Raw genomic sequence first — 23,718 nt, forward strand, 5'->3', positions numbered from 1 at the left:
ATTATGTGGGCTATATTTGGTTTTTGGCTCAATTGACTTGTTAATAGAAGAATGCTGTAAAAAGACAAAGAGAATAAAGACACCTTTAAACTCACATCTCCAATTATTAAATCAATTTTATTACAATGTGGAGTAATATACGAGGGTTACATAACAATTAAATGATTTTGCTCCATACTCTGAATATTATATGCACATATGGCACATATTCTGTGTGTATATATGTATTGGAACAGTATATATATATATATATAGTTTCTCTTTTAATTATTCCTTTACTGCTTCTTGTATATGTGGAGCTGCAATGATTGGTCAAATAATTGATTAGTCAATGACAGAAAATAAGTTGCCAACCATTTTGATAATCAAAAAGTGTTTTTAATTTTCTGCTTTTCTTTGTCATATAGGTTATGATACTAAACAAAGAGTCAAAGATTTAGACTGTTTGTTGGACAATTCATTTTTGTTTTATGTTTTCTTTAGTTACTGTTTTCACACAGTGGCACTACGTTAGATTATGTTTATTTTTAATAATATGTCATTATGTCATTACTATTTTTCTTGTATATTTATGATATATGATATATTTAGGTGAGGCAAGTTTACTTATATAGCACCATTCAGACACAAGGTAATTCAAGGTGCTTTACAAGAACAAAGAAATACATTAAAATAAAACATTAAAAGAATATTAAAATTGATCATTATAAAAGTCCCTTTTTTGACATTTTATAGAGGAATAATTGTGAAAATAACTGGCAAATTAATTGATAACGAAAATAACTGTCAGTCGCACCCTAGTGCATACTTTGTTCCAGTTCATTGCCCTTTTTATTTTATTCTAATTGAAATATCTGAATATCTATTATAAGGGATGCAACAATATATTGAATATTGCAATACTGTCAATAATTAAAATGATCTCAATACTGTACTGGACTGTAGAGATATTTACCATGTTATTGCATGGTTAATTATTTCGTTTTATAATTTTTATTTTATAAAAAAAACACTCTTGCTTTGTTTTTTGTTTGCAATTGCACATACATAATTCAATCGTTCATCATTAATATTTTTTTTTTCACATGCTTATAGGTCATGGCTGGCTATTTTTATTTTACTTTATCAAAGACAAGACATCAAAGCAAAAGCACCTAAAGTTAAAAAGAAAAAAAAAACTGTTGTGCATGCTGTACATGTCATGTTATAAGTCGTAATTTTAATTTGTTTTTAACATCATGATAAATATTATATTGTGGAGTTTTGTTTTACAGAATAACATTTTTTTTTTTTTTTTTTTTTTTTTTTTCATATTCTGGACTTTTTGTTGTGATATCATCGTACCGTGAGCTTTTGGTACCGTTAAATCCGGACTGTTTATATTTTTTGTATGTGTGTAGTGTGGAGGGGGCAACATCGATTTCATTATGCAGTCCTATATTGTACAAATTGAATTTACTCACAGTACAACTAAATATTTATCCCATATTAACTCATTAATGTCCACAGTGGAATTTTAAAATTTTACAGCACTAGCTGAACACAAATTAAATGAAATTCTTCAGATCAGTCAAAGTATAAGGCTATTAAAGTAATACTTTTTTTAGTTGTTGGTCACAAGGGATCATAGGAGCCTGTATATCCACTAGTGTTTTTGTGAAAAATTAAAAAATGAGTAACTTTATGTGACAAAAAATATATAATAGACAAGTACAGAAATGGCTGTATCTGAAAAACTATAAGGAGTTACATCAAATGCTTGGTACCACAGGACTCAAAACAACTTCAGTTTTAATATATTTTAGTTTAAACTGATTATTTGGCATGCCAAGTAAATGATGATATTGTTATTGCATTTTCAAAAGAACATCTACGTTGACCAGTTAAGGCATGATACATATCTGAAATCAAACATTTTGTCATATGTATCCACACTCGATAAGACAGTTTACACCTTGAACAGAAATACATTTTTGGGGCTTTTTCTTATGATAGTAAATATAGTCAAGAGTCATTAATGGGTTAAAGTTATAGCCAAAAGTATGAGAATGCTAACATATAGCTACATCTGCTGCTTTGGATTAAGGCACAAATAGAAGAAGAGTTTTGCTTTAGAATCGGACAGCAGACTGCGGCTCTGCTGGGTCTAATGTGGAGAGCCTCTTCACAAAGCATCTTCACACCGTCAGGAACTGAAGCAGCCACTGTGGAGGCACAACGGGTGAACAGAGAGCAGAGACAGCGAGTCAAAAACCCATTCAGCTCCAGGTCAGTACGAACACATAACAGAGTATTAGACAAGATACTCACAGAGTTGATCCCTCTGTCTTTCACCTCCTGACTGGTCTCTGATTCATACAGAGCTGAGGAGAAGAGACGAGGAGGAAATGACTACAAAGGCTCAACGCGCAGCGATGTCTGCATCTAGTTTAATGTTCATCTTCAAAACTGAGATCCGGGCAGGTGTCCTGAGTTTATTTAGTGATTCAAATATGCAGAAAACCTGTTATGTAAACAAACTGCGCACATGTAGATGATCTAAAATCAAACTGCAGGATGTCACTCACCATTATCATATCATGAGCCATATAATGTGTTAACTGTTGTGGGAAACAGTAATTTTATAAACAGTCTTCTGTATGTAGAGCCATATAAACAGCCTCCATTACCAAAAGTGCATTCAAAATCCTACTGAAGAGAAGGTACTGACCTATCAGCAAAATATACTTGAAGCAACAAAAGTAAAAGTACCTGTTCTGCTGTCAAATTTCCTCTGTGAGTGATATATTTTATACTTTATGATTAGATTGGTAATACTGATGCAACAGTGTGTAAGCAGTATTTTACTGTTGTAGCTGGTCATGGTGGGGCTAATCTGCTTTTTTGCAGTTCAGTCCAGTCATTCCCAAAACAAAAGATCAGACCCCTCCAAAGAGTCACGAGATAAATCTGAGGAGTCACGAGGAGATGGAAGGTGTTGGAAGGAAGAAGAAAAAATCTGTTACAAAAATGTGAAGTCAACTTTGAAGTTTTCTGTAATATTTGCTTTTTTGTAAAACATTGAATAATTTTACCTGTCGGGGCTTTAAACAGTTATTATTATTATTATTGTTATTATTGGGGGGGGGGGGGGGTTACTTACAACTCTGGAAACTTATTACATGGCTTCGTTAAATACTCAATTCTGATTGGTCAATTACAGCATTCTAAGGTCTGTTATTGTTGCTATGAAGAACAGACCGTTGGTATGGACACGGTTCTGCTCATCGGCTCTGAAGGGACAATAAAATCATTGGTAAATCACTAAAATCATTTTAAGATTAATATTTTGTGTCAAAGCCCTGTGATGAACTGGGATAGGCTCCAGCCTCCCGTGACCCTTCGGGAATAAGCGGTTACAGAAAATGAATGAATGAATTTTGTGTCAAATGTTTTGGTACATGACCATGTAACAAGCAGGATAATGTACAGTGAGCAGGTCATTATTGTGAAATAAACCCCTTCAGAGTTTATTTCACAATAACTCTGCTTCCTGTCAGGGTCCTGCATCATCCTGTCAGGATTTATTTCACAATAATGACCTGCTCACTGTACATTATCTCTTACATACACACCTGAACTGTGACCAGGGACTGCTAAAACAGGTGGGACCCAGTGATTTTTAATGTTGTGATTTTGGGAACTTGGAAATACTTTTCTTCCCTCACTCTTGGTCGTGTCTTGAAGGGAATCCTTGATTTGTGAGACTGGTATTGTTTCTACACTGTGCACGTCGAACAAACATTACAATGATCACTCTCATGAGATCTTTTGCAGGTCTGGGGTTCCTTAGAACCAACAAAGTCAAAGTTCAAATAATCTGACTTGGTTAAATTTAGAAAAAGATCATGGATTGAAATAATGAGGGGCAAAGTCTGTTTGGAGAGTGATGGAGTGAATTCATGGGTCAGACAGGATTTTTAGCAGGAGACAGTGGATCAAACCATTGTGAGGCAAAGGGCAGGGAGCCACAATCAGTACAAGTTCTTTCATTGGGTATTATTTATATTATTGACATTACTGGTCATTTTGTATGCTGCTTTTATGCTCTTATAGGATGTGTGGATGTACAGTATGTGTGTGACGGTGCGTTTGTTACCGAAGAGTTTGCGCAGCCTGGTCACACATGACACAAAGCTGTGGAAGGGCACGTGCAGCTCTCCAGATGCAAACCGCTCAGTCAGCAGCTGAGCTACCCGACCATCACACTGCATTCCTGGGAAACAGAGGAGTGGACGATGGAGTGAAGACAAACAGCACCAACGTGTGTGTGTGTGTGTGTTTGTGTGTGTATATGTGTGTGCATACCAACAGCTTGCAGCGCAGTACTGAATTCAAAGGGGCTCATGGTCCCAGAAGAGTCCTCATCGAACTGGAAAAAGATGGACTGAAAAAGACAGCAGCGTCAGAGTATCCCTCCACAACCCTCCTTCTTTTTCTGTCTTCATCACACTCACACACACACTCACTCACACACACACACACACACACACACACACACACACACACACACACACAGACAAGCACACTAAGCCGTACCTGCAGGTTGTGCAGTCTGGACAGCAGGGTTTCCGTTTGTTTACGGCTGAGACTGGAGCGCCCTTTAGTCTGGCAGCAGAGTTAAGGACATCTCAACAGGACCGGAGATAAAGTTATGAGGAAGGAGAGTGAAAGTGAAACAGCAGGGTGGTGTGATGACTCAGCCGGAGGACCGGGGCTTTTAAATCCCTTCGTCAGCAAGCACCTACCTCGAAGAAGTGTGAAAGTAGCAGAGGTCAATCAAGTCTTTACAGTAGCAGAGGTAATGTTAACTCATAAATAACATGTAACCCCTATAAGCCTGAATATACTAGACGTATATACACTACACTCAAAGTCAAACAAGGCTCTCACTGTAATAAAGAATGTACTGAGGACAAAAGGATACATCCTCTCCAAAGATGAGCTGTCTGCACGTCTCCAGTGGCAGATGGTAATCTTTGTCAAGAGCTGTGATCAGGGAACAAAGGCCCACATTGATGCAGAAAATGAAAAAAAGGGCTTTAAATTGGATTAAGCTGAGAAAAGGTTAAGGTGAGGACAAGTTTAGTACTCTAGCTCAGTGCACTCTGTCTGACTGCAGCTATGAGCCTCTGTCTAGACTGCTGACCTCCGTGACTTCACCGTTCCAACTTTTAAGGGAACCTGTCACTACTTTGCTCCCACCTAGTGGTCGTTAGAGGTAACATACAGTCGAAGATCATTTGTGGAGAAGCTTTGTGTCATGTTCAGCTAAAAAATGTAAAACATGATGATGGAACCTGAGTTGAACAGCGTCATGAGATCCTTGGCGTTCAGTCTGTCATTCTGCCGAGAGAGACGAAAAGGATCAGTCTGGATTATTTAACCAAAGTCTCAAAATTTACACTTTTATTATGCAATTTATGCTCTAAAAAGTAATTCGGGAGACTTGTTTCCATCATTTTATTAAATGCATGGCTGCAAGATAAAAATGTTTAAAATATTTATTGATTTTGATAAACCTTTAAGTTGCAAACATTTTCATAAGTTGTGTTGATCAACTTAAAAGCTTGTGTTCACAATTACGGTAATTAAGTAATGTGGAAAAACTAGTTGCAATAACTTAGTTTTTATGCGTAACCAACTTAAAAACTTGTAGTTTTATAATTTAACAACAACATAATTTCATCAGATGTTGTCATGATTCAGAAAGATTGCTGCCAACTGTTTCATGTTAAGCCAAACATTTGTTTTTAGAGTGTGATGTAGTATATTAAGGAGAATTTCTTACTGGGCCGGCCTCTTCGTCAAAAGTCTTCTGAACTTTCATATGATCCTCCGGGGAGACGGGAGTTGCCATAACCTGTTCAGTACAAACAAACATAAATATAAGTTTCTTTCTTTCTTTCTTTTGGGTAGCTCCAACTGGCTGGTGGGGTTGTAAAGTGAATGGATCAGACTCACCGGGAGGAAGACAGAGGAGCAGGTGAAGTCCTGAGTCCTGGAACACAAAGACCAGATTGTCAGTGCTGCTCTCTTAAATTATCTTTTTTTTTTTTAACCACTTTTCACACTTAAAAAGATCCTTTACATAGAGCTGCTGCAAAGAGTGTTTAACTGGTTATGAAACAGTCTCAATTTAAGGCCACTATGACCCAGACAAGACCATCAGCGAGAAGATTGGCTATTTCTACATAGTTATTCTTAATGCCTGCACCCGGGTTAGATTTTCTGTGAAATCAGGAAAAATATATTTACAGCATGCAGGCTGGAAGAGCCTGTGTTTACATTTTCCCAGTTCCATTAGTCCATTAAAAAGAAGCAGAAGGAGTTTTTACTTTAGATAACTTTACTTTTGATATTGTATTTTGTGGTTATGGCACAGGAAACTATGAATTTTGTCCACGGTTGCCTCTGAAATCAACACAATATGACAGTTCTTTGTAGTAGCTTTAAGTAATGGCTGTAACACCGCAATCTAAAATACTAAGCTACAACTGAAGGCAAAAACACAGTGAAAGTACTATCACAAACAAGATGTAAATGGGTATCAAAAGTAAGGATTCTCATTGTTAATAATGTCTCCATTTAGAATTGAAATTATGGAGCCCCAAAAGGCCCTGAAAGATTTTTTTCTCCCACAAAAGAGCACACAATATGATGAAAAATATGAATTTTTCTGGACCTCAGGAGCTCACTGATAATTTTGTTGCAGGGAAAGTTACAACTTTATCACTATTATAGGTGACGGCACAAAATCCAGGCAGAGCTTTGCATATGCACTGTATATAAAAACAAAAAGTTGAGAACTGCCTTCACTAAATATTTGAGTTGTACGTTGAACTCTTCAGCTGGGAAATAAACTTAAAAAACATTAACGGGTCAGTAAAACCCTTTAGTTTCTTTAAAAACATAAAAGTTTGACCTAAAATTCTAAAATTTTATCTATGATAAGGCAACATATTTTATAGGTCGACCATAAAAATCAGAGCTAATAACAATACCTGTTCAATAAATGTTGTGGGGTAAAAAAGTACAGTATTTATAGAGAGTAGATTATAAAATAAAATAAATTGCAAATATTGAAATAAAGAACAAGTACCCCAAAACGGTGCTTCAGTAGTACTTGAGTAAATGCAATAAATTAAGATAATTATTATAGTCATAGTGAGTACTCATACTACACTGCTCTCAGCCGCCGTATAATTGACTGTTGTTGCTAACAGAAGCCATAAGAGGTGGACTTAATAGCTCGTTGTTGTTGAGACTAATTGCAATTTCCTACTGCTGGGAACACAGTGTAAGTTTGAGTGTAGGTCCAGGGCAGTGTGGGTGATGATGACTGTGCTGATGAGAGAGAGTGAGGCAGGAGGTGATTCAGGGAGCCCTCAGGAAGCATTGTGGGTCTGTGATTTAACAAAATATCTATGACGCGAGACGACGCACACGCTCAACACGTAACATTTACACAAGATGGCTCATAAATGGAGCTGTTTTTATGACACCAGGCTAGAAAAAAATAAAGCAGCCTTCTCTTGATTTTTGTCCTGTTTTGGGATCTTCTGAGTCCTCGGAGCTAAATCCCCTCCATCTTACCCCAGAGTGTTCCCAGTCTTGGAGAAAATGCGGATGAAGAACTCTCCTGGCTGGTTGGGTCGATAGGAGGACGCCACGATGATGTAGTGACCCGGGTCCAGATGCAGCTTTCTCCACACACCCCTGAGGGACAAAGTTAACAAGCTGACTTCCCACATCTCAACAAGTCTTCAGCAATCAACTAAAAACATCACAGCAATATTTTATATACATGTCTTATAAATACTGTACATAGACAACACTTTAACCTTAATTCTACCGACTGGGGCACCTGCAGACCCCCGAGGTAAACTTTTTGTCATATCTCACAGGTGCTTTTGTTCTATCGTTTCACTTTTTCATGACTTTGACAATTAATTTGTTCCTAAAGACTTGATATTATTGTTTCCTGTTTTTGTTTTAGAGGTGGGATGATTCATGCTGGAGAGAGGCAGTTGATGTTTGAACACAACAGCTAAACAAACACTCATTCCTTCAGCGCTCCTTCAGAAGCTCCGAACCTCAAATTCATGAACAACAGTAACAACGGAGAAACATGGTCGAATCCAACACGTCTGCAGCCTGAAGTAAGAGTAAGCCTCAATGAGGGAAAGTCATATTTTATCGCTATGAAAATGCAAGTGTGCAGAGGACCGGGGAGCGGCTGAGGCACGGAGCCAAAAGACAGCAGCTGAGAGCCGGGGACGGATCGAAGCTTTTGGAGGAAGAAACACTGAGAGCTCAGAGTTTATGTTTTTAACTTCTGGGATTAAAAAGTAGATTCATCCTTACTCCTCTTCCTCAACCTGTCTGCAGCAGCAACCCACGGAGGAGTCGCGGACCTGTCTACCGGGGAGAGGAGAGCTCGGAGTTTATTTTTTAAACTTTATCTTCACTCTCGCTTCTCAACCTGACTGCAGCAGTGACCCACGGAGAGGCCGACTGCGCTCAGCTGTTGACGCTCAGTCTCTCCAGCCATGTTGACTGTTGAATGTATTTTTAAATTATTTTGTGAAAGTACAGAGACGAGGGTGAAAAGAGGAGCGACAGGACGGACAATGTAGAAAGAGCAGCCATAAACACACAGAGACACACGCAGCCAGTGCCTGCTTGCTGGTGCTCACTAGCGGTTAGCATGCTACTCATTAGCTTACAGATGCCTTTTTGAGGTGAATAAACACACCTGCATGAATAACGTCAGGTAAATATTTGCTACACTTTTGGAGTCAGTCTTGCTTCCCTCATCTCCCCTCGTCCTCCCCCTGTCCTGCTGGAATACTTTGTTTATATCCCATTTTCAGATCCAGGGCCGTGTGGAAACATCTGGGTTTGTTTTCAGTGCACATACAGAACGAGAAGCGAAGTATCACATGCTTTGTTAATTACATTAATTGCATAACTAATAATTTTTAAAGAAGAAATAAGTTAACATTTTGCAATGATGGCTCCTTTTAGATGACTTGTATTGTCTTTGTTTTTGACACCACTGGCTGAATTAGTTTTCTTATTTTGGATGATAAAGTAATTTTTTTTTTTTTTGATCAAATTTGAATTCTCTCACGAGATAAAGAAAATTACTTAACAGCCTTTTCAGTCAAGTATACCACATAAAATAGCGACTTTAGCTCATTTGAATTATTATGGTCAAGTTTTACACCAATTGTCAAGAGTTCTGGGACAAAAGCATTTCTTATTCATTCTTCTCTTCAAGCTCTAGATTCAGTTGGAGACTTGTTACTTTGTTTTGTGTGAAAGCAAGTTTATATTGTAGTATACATATTGTTTCTACTTTTTATTTTTACCCATATCTTATTTTCTGTTTTTATATATATTTCCATTCTTCTATTCTTTCTGTTTATTATTTTTGATTGTTGTATGTTTATTCATGTCACGTTATGTTAAATAAAAAGTAAAAGGAAATGATATAAAATAAAATAAAAATATTTCTGATTCTGATTGAGGTATAAATATTAGAAAAAAATACATTGGGATTACGCTTAAGTCAGTACACAGTTGGAGTTAGAGTGTATAAGAAGTTTTACAGTCCCTAAAGGTATCAAGTAAAAGCATCTGCTTTTATGGACAGATAATTAAATAATTACAAATAGATAGAAATAGATTTTTTTTCATGATGGTCTTTTACCTCTGAGCCTTGTATTTCCCAGAGCGACCCACAGGGCGATTTTTCAGGAAGAAGTTGCGGCTCAGACACACACCCTGCAGCTGTATGAAGAAAGATATAAGACTTGGTCATAATTATTAGGAGTATAGGACATATAATATATAAGACTGTTCTGATATTGGTCTAATGTGATAATGAAAATGTATTTTTCTATAGGCCATAATATACTTACATCAGAAGGAATCTGCAAAAAGAACAAACAAAAAGATGAGTATGAGTTATTCAGATGCTGACACCCAGAATATTAAACAAATCAATAATCAATACGCCAACTAAAAGCAGATTAGTGTTGATGTGACCTTGTAGACGTGGAAAGCGATGTAGAGGAAGTGGACTTTGTCCTTCTTCCTGCGGTTCTTCTGCAGCAGCTCCACCAACACGGTGCACTGTTTGGCTTTCTGCTTCTGCTTCTCTTCTCTCTTCTTCTCTTCTGGGGTCAGCGCCTCATCATCGTCATCCTCGTCATCATCATCTTCATCATCCTCGTCCTCATCTGGCTGGTCCTGCTCTGTGAGAACCAGCTGGAACTGAGGGTTCTTCCAGAATGACTCTGAGGAGAAGAAGAAGAAGAAGAAGAAAGAAGAATATGAGAGCAGAAATTATGCAGCTTGGGCTTAAATGCATGTTAGTGGTAATATAAAGTGATAAACATACTGTTGTATCTGCGGCTACCGCCAGCAGAGCTCCCCGATACCCAGAATCCTTCATGTTCACTGATGTTCCAGGTAGACGGAGGGGCAGCAGAGGAAGGAGAGACAGGTGTGTTTCCCTCAACGAGAGTGTCAGGATTCACACTGCAGAGCTCCACGATGTCGAACAGGGTGGAGAAATCCTCAGAACTGATCCTGAAAGAAAAGATCATAGATCAAACTACATTTACTCAAGAAGGCTGCTGTGCTGAAAGGACCCGTTTGTAGGGTTTTGTATCATGATTGACAGATTGCAACCAATTTGTCTCACTTTCCCCTTTCATTTCTTTTTGAGAAGGGCCAGATTTGAAAAAAAAAAAAAGTTAAAGTGCTAAGGGGCAGGACATTTACATCTCCTATATGTGACCAGTAAAGTTAGGAATTTAAATGTGTAAAACAATGCACTGTTTAATTTTTTATCCACTTTAATAGTTTTCAAAATGGTAAAAGAAACATTATGTACAAAAGTACAGGAAAAACAATGCACCTTTCTAATCCTAAATTAGAGGTCGCTTACTGTTTTACACAATGTTGCATTTAATACATTTTTGTCATGTAGTTTGACTAGTTTGCTTTTCTTCTTAAACAGCCTTTTGACTAAAAACTTTTAAAAATATTTTCAGGTGACTACACACAAATTAAAACATGCTTGGGTATATTTTATTCCAGACAGATCCATGTGAATTTTACACACTTACACCTTTAAATTCAGTTTTTGCAACTTTACATTTCAGAGACAAATATTAGCATTTTTACCACACCAAATTTATTACTTTTGAAATGACACTTTTTCATATCATTCTTGTTCAGTGAAAACCACCTGTGTGTTTCAGTACTCACACCACTATACTATTTAGTTTGTCAAAAAAGGATTTACTATATTCTAATACATAATATGTCAAATGCAGTGTGCCAAAAATACCAGGATATCAGTCACATTTTGGATTATGCAAGCCAGCACGCTCTTCTAGCTACTCTGACTCTCAGTCCTTTGTGATGGGTGTATGAGCAAGAGGGTCAAAGTTCAAGGCTCAATTACAGGAGGAAGTAGTGAGTCCCAATTGTTTGTAGATACTTTTTAAGGGCAGCTGCAGTGCATACTGAAAGTAAAAAAGAAATACACGTGTTTTGGACTGCAGGGGACGTATCTCCAAATTTGGTGATTTTGAATTTTTGGCTGGGCGGCAGCAAAGCATGGCCAACTCTATAACCACAAAAGCCTGTTCATGACGTCCTGACTGAGTGATGAAGCTACACCATTAGTCAGTCGAGTGTTGGAGTTTGCCTATTGACTGTTGCTCTTTCAAAATTTATAGGGCCAGACTGTCCTTAAATATGTCCTCAGGAGCACATTGACCACAGCCATAAACTAGGTTTTGACCTAAAAGGCATATTCTTCCACTTTTTAAGCTAAAAATAACTAAAACAGTCATTTTTCTGAGCTCATGAAAAGTTAACTTTTTAGAGACATATGGTCCTCACAGGACAGCCAGACTACAAACATATGATGATCTTACAGACCATGATGCATTGCTGTAGATGAAACTACTCAACAGTAAGTAAAGTAGTTGAAATTGGGTCCACCTTAAACATCTACAGCAGCAACATGCATCATACACATTAATGCAGCGGTGATATGAATCCAAAAACATCACATTTCATATTAAAACATTGACAATGACCATTTTACTGCACAATGAGCATTTAAAGTAAATTTTACTCATTTATACTTATTTTTATACTATATACTTTTACTGAATTTTTCACAGTGTGGTATTGATACTTGCAGGTTGGTGTGTTTTTGCCACATACCAGAACTCCCCGTCTTCTTTCTTTTTCAGCTCGATCCTCTCCTTCTCTGCTTTGTCGACGTCATCCCACTCTTTACCCCTGCAGTCAAGCACATACAAAAGAGAAACTCTATAATCTGTGGAGGGTTATAATCTGTGAACAAGTGGGCTCTCTCTCTATTACCACATGCGCTAACAGGAAGTTCCTAACTTGTCACTCCAGGGTCCACGATATTCGACAAAACCCCAGGGGTTCCTCAGCCTGAACAACAAAATCTCTTCTGACGCTTTCTTCACCTAAAACATAAACAGAGAAGAAACTGAAGTCTTATCTGTTATTCACAAGTTTCTATGATTATTTTGTCAGTTAGTTTTATCTCATTTTTTAAATTTGAACAGAGGGATTAGATGAGATTTTAAAAAATTTGACTGTAAGTGTGTTGACCTGAAAACAGCATTTGGTCCATTAGCAGCTGTTCTGAAGCCGTTTCCAAGGTCAAGAATAAACTTTCAGCTTTTAAACCAACATGAATGAAAACTTTTTAAAGTGCTAAAAAACAATCTAAGAATTCAGGGCAAACTTCAACCGCAAAAGAAGACCATGTGATATGATCAAAAAGCTCCAGAAAAGCTAATGTGCTGAATTTTTATTTTATTTTATTTGTCAACTAGAGTAGATTGAATTAGAGCGGGCTGAAGTGAGAATGAATGATATAATATGCTTTTTGATTAATTTAATATTAGACACAATGACATATGACTATATTACATTACGTTACGTTACGTTACGTTACGTTACGTTACGTTATATTACATTAAATTACATTATATTATATTATATTATATTATATTATATTATATTATATTATGTTATATTAGATTATATTCGATTAGATTATTTAGATATGATGAGATTATATTATGTAGATGTAATGAAATTATATTAGACTAGATTATGTAGATTATATGATCTATATGATGTTATGATTATTTATATATATATGTGTATATAAAAGCTGAGATGAGATTATATTCGATTATTTATCTTAAATGAGATTATATTGGATTATTTACATGAGATGATATGAGATAAGATTGGCCCAGGAAAAGATCATCTTTAATTTCATTCCATTCAAACTGAGCTGAGATAAAATGAGATGAGATTAGATAACATTTCACTGAGACTGTATTAGATGAATTACATTACATTTAACCAAAGTGAGATTAAATTGAATTACATTAGAAAAACATAAAATGACATGAGTTGAACAATGACATGAAATGGCTTTGGGTTATAGCAATGATGGAGAACCTGATCAAGAAAATAATACAGAGTAACAAAAGAAAAACATCAGAACAACCCTTAAATGTCAGTGCAGCAGTAGACAGTGTCATCAGTTCAGTGGTGCACAGCCTGCAGGGTCGTCTTTGTTGTGATACTGACCTTGTCAGTGTCAGTGATGGCGTAAGCGTGGCCCTTTATCAGCCCGTTTCCTGTCACTTTACCAACCTCACGGTAATTGCTGGCCTGTGAAGACAGAGAGAAACTTGAGTGGATCTAAATGAGCTTCCACCTGCAGCATGTGAACATTTTGAGGTGTGTGTACCTGTATGAAGCAGCTGAGCAGGCTGCCTCGAGACAGTGCCGCTGTCAGAGACCTCCAGAGGACTCGAGGGGTCCGAGAGGAGACCTCCAGCGAGTAGGCGATGCCTCCTGTGAAATCCTCCATCCCCTCTGAAATGTTGCCCCCCTTCAGGCTTCCGTAGCTTCCAACTAACCTACACGCAAGAGGTGAGAGAGTGATCTGTGGCGGCTGCGTGTATAAATCAGTGTAACGACACACACAGGAAAAGAGTGGGTGATCTCAGACATTACAACCCAGAAACATATGCTGGTAGTGGCAACTGACTTGGCATAGGCCTTCTCCACCAGGGCGCTCCAATACTCGTGGCGGGTGTGAGAGTAGCTGAAGAGCAGACGGCCTTCGCGTACTGGCAGCCTGTCATCCACAACCACCTCCACCCACTCACCATACTGCCAGAACTGCACAACGACACACAGGGAGAGAGAGACAGGAGGAGGAATTGTGAGAAAATAATGATAATAAAATAAAAATACTGAGGAGGAAAGCAGAGTGTGCGGAAACAAACCACCTGAACGTCCCTGATATTTCTCTCTGCAAAATCTGCAAAAACTGTGTTTTGGTCTGTACTGACCACAGTTAATTATAATTATTATAATAATTCATTTTAAGTCACATCTATAATGTTTCATGACTGTTGATATAGTGCATGAGAAAGTATTAGGTGTGTTTAGAAGTATAATCATTGAGCATTATGAATGGATTATTATGAATGCCCCCATAACACATTATAGATGTGGTCTTCATACACAGTGAATATGGATTAGCCTACTTAGTGTGTAACTTTTAGAGGAAAAAAATAACAATTTATTCCTCTTATAAAAAGACAGCTGAAATCATAAACAATACAACAAATCTTTGTTCAGTTTAATGCACTCCAGGTTTTTGTTGCCTCATCATGCTCAGTTCTTGGGTCGAGAAAGTTCTCCTCCTTCTTAAGTCGATTTTTTAGAGATGCAGGGTTTTTAACAGGACAGCAACACTACAAACATATTTGCATTGCTGCAGATTAAACTAAAGTACATCAAATGAGCTCAGCGTTAAACAGCTACAGCAGTGAAATGCACAAACACATTAATGCAGCAGATACAATAACAAAATGCTGACAGGGACCTTTTGTCAGCAGACTTTTGATACTCTGAAATATATTTTGTTGATGAGGCTGATGTGTTTACTTTGGTTAAATAAAGTTTTGAATGCAGGACTTGTAGTGTAATATTTCTACCCTGTGGTATTGCTGCTTTTATTTAAGCAAAAGACCACAGTAGCCTGCTTCTTTTACCGCTGACTATCATGTGACACATTTGAGCACAAATCAGAGCAAAAATATCAATAATAAAAATGTTTAGGGAGAAAAACAAACAGAATTAAGGAAATATCTGTTGTCCCGATCTTACAAATAAAACCCAGAGGTCTATAAAAGGGCAAATAAAGTCAAATAAACAAACTGTTCTTTTGTCTGATTAAATCTGTATAACCACCTCCCAAGGCAGTTACTGGTCATGACTAAGGGGCTGTACTGTGCTGCTAACTGTGTGTACACAACAGGCCTGCACTGGCCTCTCATACCGACAGCTGTGTGTGTGTGTGTGTGTGTGTGTGTGTGTGTGTGTGTGTGTGTGTGTGTGTGTGTGTGTGTGTGTGTGTGTCCCAGGGGTAGTCACTACCTGCATGTCTGGACTGCTCTCCAATCACCCTGACAGGGCAAAATTAGTTTCCAGTCCTTCCGTCCTGCTTGTTAAGTCATGTCACATTCTCCCTAACAGCCTGTAAAGGTCCAACGCTCCGGGGGAAAAGTAATCACTGAGTAAAAATCATAAAAATGATGCGTATCTGACTGCTGCGTTTGCTTTAACAACACTGATTCACCTCATCAGGTGATATTTTGTTGATCTCTGCAGATCAAAGCAGTTGAATAAAGAAGCCTCTAGATTAGGATCACCTCTAATGAGGTGATAAAGATGAGATTTTATTTGTTTGTTTTTTTATGTGTGAGACCTCCAGGCAGCGACGACTCCAAGATCAGTTGATACCTGTTTGATTAATTAAATGTCAGAGTAGTGGCGTGACAGGCACCTCACTGAACGTCTAAAAGAATGAAGCCAGTCAGATGAAATTAAAATATTAACATGGAATTACACAAGATTACAGTTAAATAGCTATATAAATCAAGCTTAATCTTTTATATCTATACTGAGCTCAATATAATATTTAACACAACAGAATCTATTTGTTATATTTGGCCTGTGATCAGCACAAATTGAGCTGACTGAGCAAGACAAACATGCAAAGTTGTTTGATAGTCGCTTTCTCAAGAACAACCCTTATCTTTTTTTTTATGTTGCATATTTATGTTTTATACTCTCTGGCATTTTTACCAGTTTAAATGTTGCAGCATAGACTCCTGATAAATGCTATTTCATCCCAAATGTATGCCTGTAAATTGGACTCCCAATAACACCCTTTTCTTGCCCCTCTATGTGTATTTTGAACAATATTCCTGGAATATTAGCGACTCTAGGTTTGTTCTGCTGTTCATTTGAATACAAAATATTAATGTTTAAATATGTAACATATAATTTCAATATAGTAATATTTTGGCACAGGGAATAAAACAGATCCCACCTTCAAGGTCCAGTGTGTGAGATTATTCGCAATCTTCAAGTGCACCGCTAGGTACCACTAAATCCTCCACACTGATCCTTTAAAGAGTAACTCAACACATTTTGGTAGACTTGTGTGGCTCCAGAGCAGGTCACCTATGTCAAAGTAGGTTGGTACTGATGACTGATGAGTTTGAAAATGAAAAAATTCAAGGGATGTAGAGATACAAAGACATGAACTTACCAGACCTGTGTGGTCCGCTCCTCATCTCTGTTTGAGGCTAATGGCTCAAGGCTACATTAACTACAACTGCATCGCAAACCTGAATCTTGTTAGTGGTTGAGTTACATTGTGGGTAACCAGGTTTTTAACAAAGAAGAAGAATTGTTGTAATAAAAAATTATGGTATCTCTGGTTCTGCTGCATCAGTTTTGATACTTAAAAAAAACTGTCCATCATGAGTCCAACAATGTTATAAAAGTGCAATGCTAAATCAGTGGATTACTCTTTATTATGTCAGCTGATACTGACCTTTAGTAGCGCATATTCACAAACAAAAGTACATACCACCACAAATTAGTTGCAAACTGGCAACGGGAGCTTTTGGGCACCAGCTTTGCCTTCTGTAAGCATTTAGATTTTATATAAATTTTCAATTCTTCTTTCATGTGTTCATCAAAAGTAAATCTCTCTTTGGTGACAGATGTGACAGCTTAAGGAACTGTGTGGAATAAACTTGTTCAGATCTTCTCTGGAGCATCAAGTAAGTAGAGCCACGCTGCCAAAATAAAATTGTTACAATAATTTTTTTAAAACCTTGATGTGAACATCCTGATTGAATTACAGCTTATTATAAATGTTTGCTTTCATAAAGCAACGTGTCCAGAGAAAAATGGAGAGAGAAATGAGATTGAGCTTGGGCATACATGGTACATATAATGAAGACGGTTTCTGTGTGTCCTTGTTTGACTGGTCAGCAGCCAACAAGGTGTGAGTCTCAGCTGGCTTGATCGGGGGTTAATTAACAACTCATTAGCAAAAAGGGCAGGGAGCCAGAGGTCCTCTGCCGTACGGAGCTACAACAATTAGTCAGTCGAAGGAAAACTATTTTGATAATCGATTAATCATTTGAACGTTTGCTGTTCCGGCTTCCAAAATGTGAGGATTTGCTGCTTTTCTTTGATATTTATGATAATAAATGAAGAGTCTTTGGTATTTGGACCATTGGTTTGATAAAAGAAGCAATCTGAAGACGTCACTTTGGGCTTTGGGGAATTATAATGATTGTGGAATAATGCATTTTTCTTTTTTATATTAATTAAATGATTGATAAAATAATTGTGAAAATGATCTGTAGATTAATTAGTAATGAAAATAATCGTTAGCTGCAGTCTTACTGTTGTACATCTAATCTGTACTCACCCTGAAATGAAAGATCCCTGCGTAAGGCTTGGACAGACTCTGGCCCGGAGGCACCACCTTCACAAAGAGGGTGGGGTGCATGGTCAGACAGGACAGGGCGGCCAGCAGCCAACAGTTACCTGATAAACAAAAGGAAAACACATGAAATGGCAAATTTCACACTTTAGAAGATTCTCGGTGCTTTGGAGTGAATGATTTGTTTCTACATATCAAATTATCTAAGAGCCCAGCAGGCATTTGTCTCCCATGAAGCGTGATTCATGTTTTCGTCAACGTTTTTCAGGCAGGTTAAACTCTGTCTCTAACACACGTAATAAGACACATTCCTGTCCAACAGCAAACATCTGTTCCATGTTGTTTCTCTGGAGATGTTGCAGTAACTGCGTAAATCACGGAAAACACATCCTGGGACACAGATTGAACATAAAACTCAGACACAGAAGAAGAAGAGGAGGAAGAAGGAGGCTGGAATTTATCTGTACCATTGACACATTTGCACGCAACCGGTGCCATGAATCATCAATCTAGAACTCCCAGAGGAGCAGGGAGAGTTTGCTGTTGCGCAGAAAACAATCTTATAGTTCACCACAAATAAGAAGCAGACAGATTGTAACAGAATCTGCAGGCTGTTAAAGACAGGGCTGTGATGGGGTCTGGACCCCCTGCAGTTTTAGGGTTTGGGGAACACAAAGTGTCACTCCTCTTTCCCCCTCGCGGCGTGTTTGAAGTTGTGTCTCTGGGGCTGTGTGGTGCAGACATCATGTGAAGTCACTGCATTTTAATGTAATCAGAAAAACAGTAACAACCATGTTAGAGTTTCAGCTTTTGTGTTATGTGGATGTTGTGCAATGCCAATTCACTAACTAACCATGACGTATTCCAGCTTCAGCATTCATTCTTTGAGGAGGGTGGATGAGCAAGTTTTTCTGATGTACTCACCCAGTTGACCCTGACAGATGTCAGTGGTCCCCGTTGTGCCCTCCACAAACACAGCATTCTCATGGATCTCCTACAGAAGTGGAGCAAGAGGAGGACAACGTGAGCAGAAGATGATGAAACACCATAAACTGGTTTATGACTGAGTGTGGGGCATCAACAGCATGACTATAAGTGATAAAAGACGATTAGGAAGTTTTAACAAAAGGCTAGAAATTCTGTTCAATTTAACTTTATTGTTATTAACGCAATGTGTTGGCACATATGTAAATGAAAAAAAGGGCAGTGACTCCACCAAGACGGTGCAGAGGAGGGGGTTTTGGCACAAAATAAAATAAATACAGATATATCTTCTCAAGTATGAATGTTTACTTGCTTTCTTTGTCATCTGTGATATTAATCTGAATATCTCTGGGGTTTCAATCAATAAATCGATCGGACTTTATTTATCTAGAACTTTTCATAAAATCAAAATGTAACATAAAGTGCACACAACAAAAAAGTAACCCCCACCCACACACACCCAAAACAATGATTTTGTAATTATTAAAGCAGTAAAATAAGAACAGCACTGATTAAAAAGAGGAACTGAGGAAATCATGGGTGAGCAAACAACAGAGGGTCTGGATTAAACAATACATTTGAAGACATTTCATAAAATGTGACAAGCATTTGTTTCTATTTTCTGACATTTAATCAACCAAACAAGAAAGAAATCAGCAGGTGAGTCAATAAAAATAGTAATTATTAGTTGCAGTCCTATTCTAACTCAACTCATTCTCTTCAGTCTGCGTACAAATAACATGACTTTAGACTTTGAAATAGTGTGCAGTGCATACGCCATAATCAGCTGTACTTATACCTTCTATAATAGAATTTATAGTCCCCTCTTTGAAGTACTCACTTAAAATGCATTTAGTTGAATCTATTTTTATTCAAAATTGATTAAAACATGATAAAAACTGTAAAATAACACAGAATTTAATGATCTGCTCCTTATGTGATGATATATTCAGTGAAGAAAGGCTTAGACATGTGTGACTGCTTGCAATTAAATCAGCATATATATATTTTGCCACCCTCCCACCGCTTTGCCCCTGAAACTTTTCTACTTTCTTCATGTGGTTTACGTTTTTATAATCCTTTATTTGGGCCATAATATGGAACTGACCATTTAATTTGCGGCGTATCTTTTTACTCACACAAGTCTACCTTCTAGGAGATTACTTTAAAAATATTTTCAGTATTATTTGTGGTATTTCTTCCATTGCTTTCTTCTTTTCTTGAGGAAACTCCTCCAGGTATTAAGTTCCTCAGAGCTGAGCCACACCTGTTTGAATCTCTATCAGCTATGCTGAGTTATTGTGAGGAAGCAATGAAGAATACGCTGAGAAAAACATTTCACATTGCTCTATTGTCTCAGCATCGGTTTAAAAATGTAGCATGGTGAAAAACAAGCTGTAGCATGTACTATAGACACCTTTCTTATATAAACTGTGTGCCAAAATTAAATGTTAGTATGCCTGCAGAATGTGTTTTAAATGGCACTGGGGGGAAAAAAATGGGAATAATGCCAAAATATCATTGCTTCCAGCTTCTCCTGTTTGAATGGTTTTCTTTGTCATCTGTGATATTAAACTGGATGCCTTTAGGATTTTGATTAAATGATACATTTGAAGACATTTGATAAAATGTGATGGACATTTGCATCTACTTTCTAACATTTTAGTGACCAAACAAGAGAGAAATCAGCACATGAATTATTAGATGTAGCCCTATATGTGCATATGTACAAATATGTGAACCTATATGTTCCTTAGGTAGCATAAAAATTCATAGCACTCCTTTTTTATTTATTTTTATTCTTGCTTTTTAGTCTCCCTTGGTTTTCAAACTAGTGTCCAGGGACCAACATGGGTCCTTGGGTGCACTGTAGGGGAAATATTTGAACATTTATTGCATTTTTTTGGAAATTGGAACAAGGAACAGGGTTAGAAATAGGGTTTGCTGTGCTGATTGATTGTAATTTAAAATTAAAAACTTTGGGGGTCTGTGGTCTCATGTGCATCTATTCCAATATGATGACTGACATAAAAAAAAGTTTGGGAGCTCTTGTTCTGGGAGTATTATTTGTGTTATTTTACTTTCCTCTACTGAGGGGAAGAAACTTGAGCCACACCTGGTTGAATCACCATCAACTAAACACAGTTTCTATGAAGACGCAATGCCAAGAAGATGTGGGAGATTGCATTTCAGATTACTCTATAGTCTAGTCATCTGTTTTAAAATGCACAAGTAAAAAACAAGCTACAACATGTACATGAAGACAACTTTCCTTTGTATTAAACTTTGCAAACATGAAATGCAGACTAAGCACAGCAGGACAGGACAGTGGTGGAAGTGGTCTACCTTGGGTCTCTGCCACTTGATGGCCTTCTTTGGATCGGGATCTTCGGGCATACCGATGGACTTCTGCTCAGCTGGAAACGCCGGATCCTCGAACATCTGCCCGGACTTCAGACACTCCTCCAGCAGAGTCCTGAAGTCCTGATCTTTAAACTTGATCGGGTTCTCGATGGAGCCCAGCGGAGCCTTCCTGTCAGTCGCCATGCTGTCGATGGATGTACAGTAAAAACAGTGCGAGCAGCAGCCGGTGCTTAAATACAGTCACCAGCACACACCCACCTCCGCCAGAGAGGGCCTCCCCGGCTCTGCCCAGCCCGGAGAGGTATGCAGAGCGCCGGGGGCCGCGGAGAGCTGGAGTCGGAGTAATGACACGGTGCCAAGAGGCTCTTTGAACTCAACTAATTTATCGATCATCGTCACTATGATCCAGAGCGAGACAAAGAGGCGACAAGCTGCTATTGACCCGCAAGAAAATCATAATTAATGGCTGAATATCTGGACAGCTGTAGACTTGACACAAAAACTCAAAGTCTTTGCATTTTTTTTTTCGGTCTTTGTTAATTCAATCTGCTGTCCAGGAAACGTCTTATAAAACTATCATGACCATTTTATTTCCAGGTAATTTTCAGGTAGATCTTGGGCTCTCCAAATATTAACACCCAATCACCAAACGTGTTTTTGCATTGTTACGACATATGTCCTTTAACAGTCATTTTGATTGGTCTGAGATGAGGAGAGGTGGCAAAAGTACACGTTCTTTACTCAAGTAGAAGTACAGATACTCGAAAAGACTCTGGTAAAAGTAGAAATACTGACTCAACTTCTTTACTCAAGTAAAAGTGAAATATCACAGGCTCTGAAATGTACTCAAAGTATAAAAGCAAAAGGAATGACAATTCTGTTTCTGTACAAAGCTGAACATTTTCTCTGTGATGTAATTTTTCGTCTTGTTACGTTCATTTTTGTCTTGTGTTTTTGTCCTGTTACATCTTTCTTGTGTAGGTGCATCTTTTTCGTGTTGTTACATCACTCGTTACCTCTTTTCGTCTTGATGCGTTTTTCAGTTTTTTGTCTTGTTACATAATTTTTGAAAAGTGTCATGTTAAATCATTGCATTTTTTGTCTCGTGACTTCATTTCGTCTTGTTAAATCTTTTACTTTTTAAAAAAATCTAATTACATCTTTCTGTCTTGATATTTGTCACATAGTTTTTCGTCTCCTTATGTAATTTTACGGAATGTTGTGTCTTGTTACGTAATTTTCCATCTCGTTGCGTCTTTTTTATCTTGTGACATCATTTTTCTTCTCGTTATGTCTTTTTTTGTGTTGTATTTTGTGTCTTATGTCTTTTAACGTTTTTTTTCGTCCTCTTATGTCTTTTTGGTCTTGTTACTTTTTTTGTCTAGATTCGTCTTCTCTGAGATTTTCGGCTTGTTACGTCATTTTTCGTCTTGTTACGTCTATCTTGTTACATCTTTTTCATCTGGATAGTCTTTGTCTGTTTGGGCTTGTTACGTTGTTTTTTGGATTGTCACGTCTTTTTTGTCGTGTTACTTGTACGTCTTTGTTTTTCTTCTTAGGACATTTTCGTCGTGTTACGTCGCGTGCGCTGATGGACACACGGTCTTCTCCATGTGTCATTGTTCCATCCATTTAGGATGAAATCAGTCTTGGTGTGTGGAAGGTGGTGTGCAGTGATGCAGTGTAAAAATAAAGTAACAAGCATGTTTTGAAAATCTAAGGAGTAAAAAAGTACAGGTATTTGTGTTAAATTTTAGGAAGTAAAAGTAAAAAGTTGTCAGAAAATAAATATTCAAGTAAAGCACAGGTACCTGAAAAATCTACCTAAGTACAGTAATCATGTATTTGTACTTCGTAACTTCCCATTTCTGGAGCAAAGGCTTAAAAAAAGTGGCCCCAGACTCCTTCAGCTACAACAATGTGTTACAACACCAAAAATGCAGGATGTTTTTATTACTTTAAAAATATCAAACACCATTGATAAGCATACACACACACACACACACACACACACACACACACACACACACACACACATACATGCAAATTTTAATGTACTTTTTAATAAGAGTCACACTCTGAATTGTAGGTGGTTTTCATGATAACTTATACTAAAAAGTGTCTACATCAACCAAATTCCCAGAAAAAACAAACAAACAAACAAAACCAAATAAACTGTTTTTGCACAAAAACATGTGACTGAGCTTGAGAAGAGACACAGAAAATCACAAACAGTCAAACAGAAACTCGCTGATCAATTTATTGAACATATTCATAGACATATGATACTGTTGTGTTGAATAGGAAGGTGATTAAATCCATATACAGTGGACCAGAGGAGAGACCTGCAGTTCTCCCAAACAACCACTAGGTGTCAGTCTCCTCCACATAAAGGCATCAGACCACCAATC

At 37.6% G+C, this 23,718-nt stretch overlaps 1 protein-coding gene across 1 annotated transcript; it reads right to left on the reverse strand.

Annotated features, from left to right (window-relative positions):
- Nucleotides 1-1,774: 1,774 nt before the first annotated feature.
- Nucleotides 1,775-21,508, reverse strand: capn12 (calpain 12). The gene is made up of 22 exons (XM_084717753.1): nucleotides 21,290-21,508; nucleotides 18,884-18,953; nucleotides 17,945-18,063; nucleotides 14,186-14,319; nucleotides 13,883-14,054; nucleotides 13,720-13,803; nucleotides 12,487-12,572; nucleotides 12,298-12,375; nucleotides 10,451-10,641; nucleotides 10,096-10,346; nucleotides 9,969-9,980; nucleotides 9,758-9,837; nucleotides 7,636-7,758; nucleotides 6,004-6,040; nucleotides 5,831-5,902; nucleotides 5,340-5,385; nucleotides 4,967-5,028; nucleotides 4,579-4,647; nucleotides 4,348-4,426; nucleotides 4,139-4,255; nucleotides 2,311-2,363; nucleotides 1,775-2,204 (listed from the first exon to the last, which is right to left on the reverse strand). The coding sequence occupies exons 1-22, from the start codon at nucleotides 21,488-21,490 to the stop codon at nucleotides 2,178-2,180; spliced, it is 2,163 nt and encodes a 720-aa protein (XP_084573879.1). The 5' UTR covers nucleotides 21,491-21,508; the 3' UTR covers nucleotides 1,775-2,177.
- Nucleotides 21,509-23,718: the final 2,210 nt, after the last annotated feature.

Source organism: Lutjanus erythropterus, chromosome 4, assembly GCF_056507025.1.
Source record: "Lutjanus erythropterus isolate fLutEry1 chromosome 4, fLutEry1.hap2, whole genome shotgun sequence".
NCBI classification, from domain to species: domain Eukaryota; kingdom Metazoa; phylum Chordata; class Actinopteri; order Lutjaniformes; family Lutjanidae; genus Lutjanus; species Lutjanus erythropterus.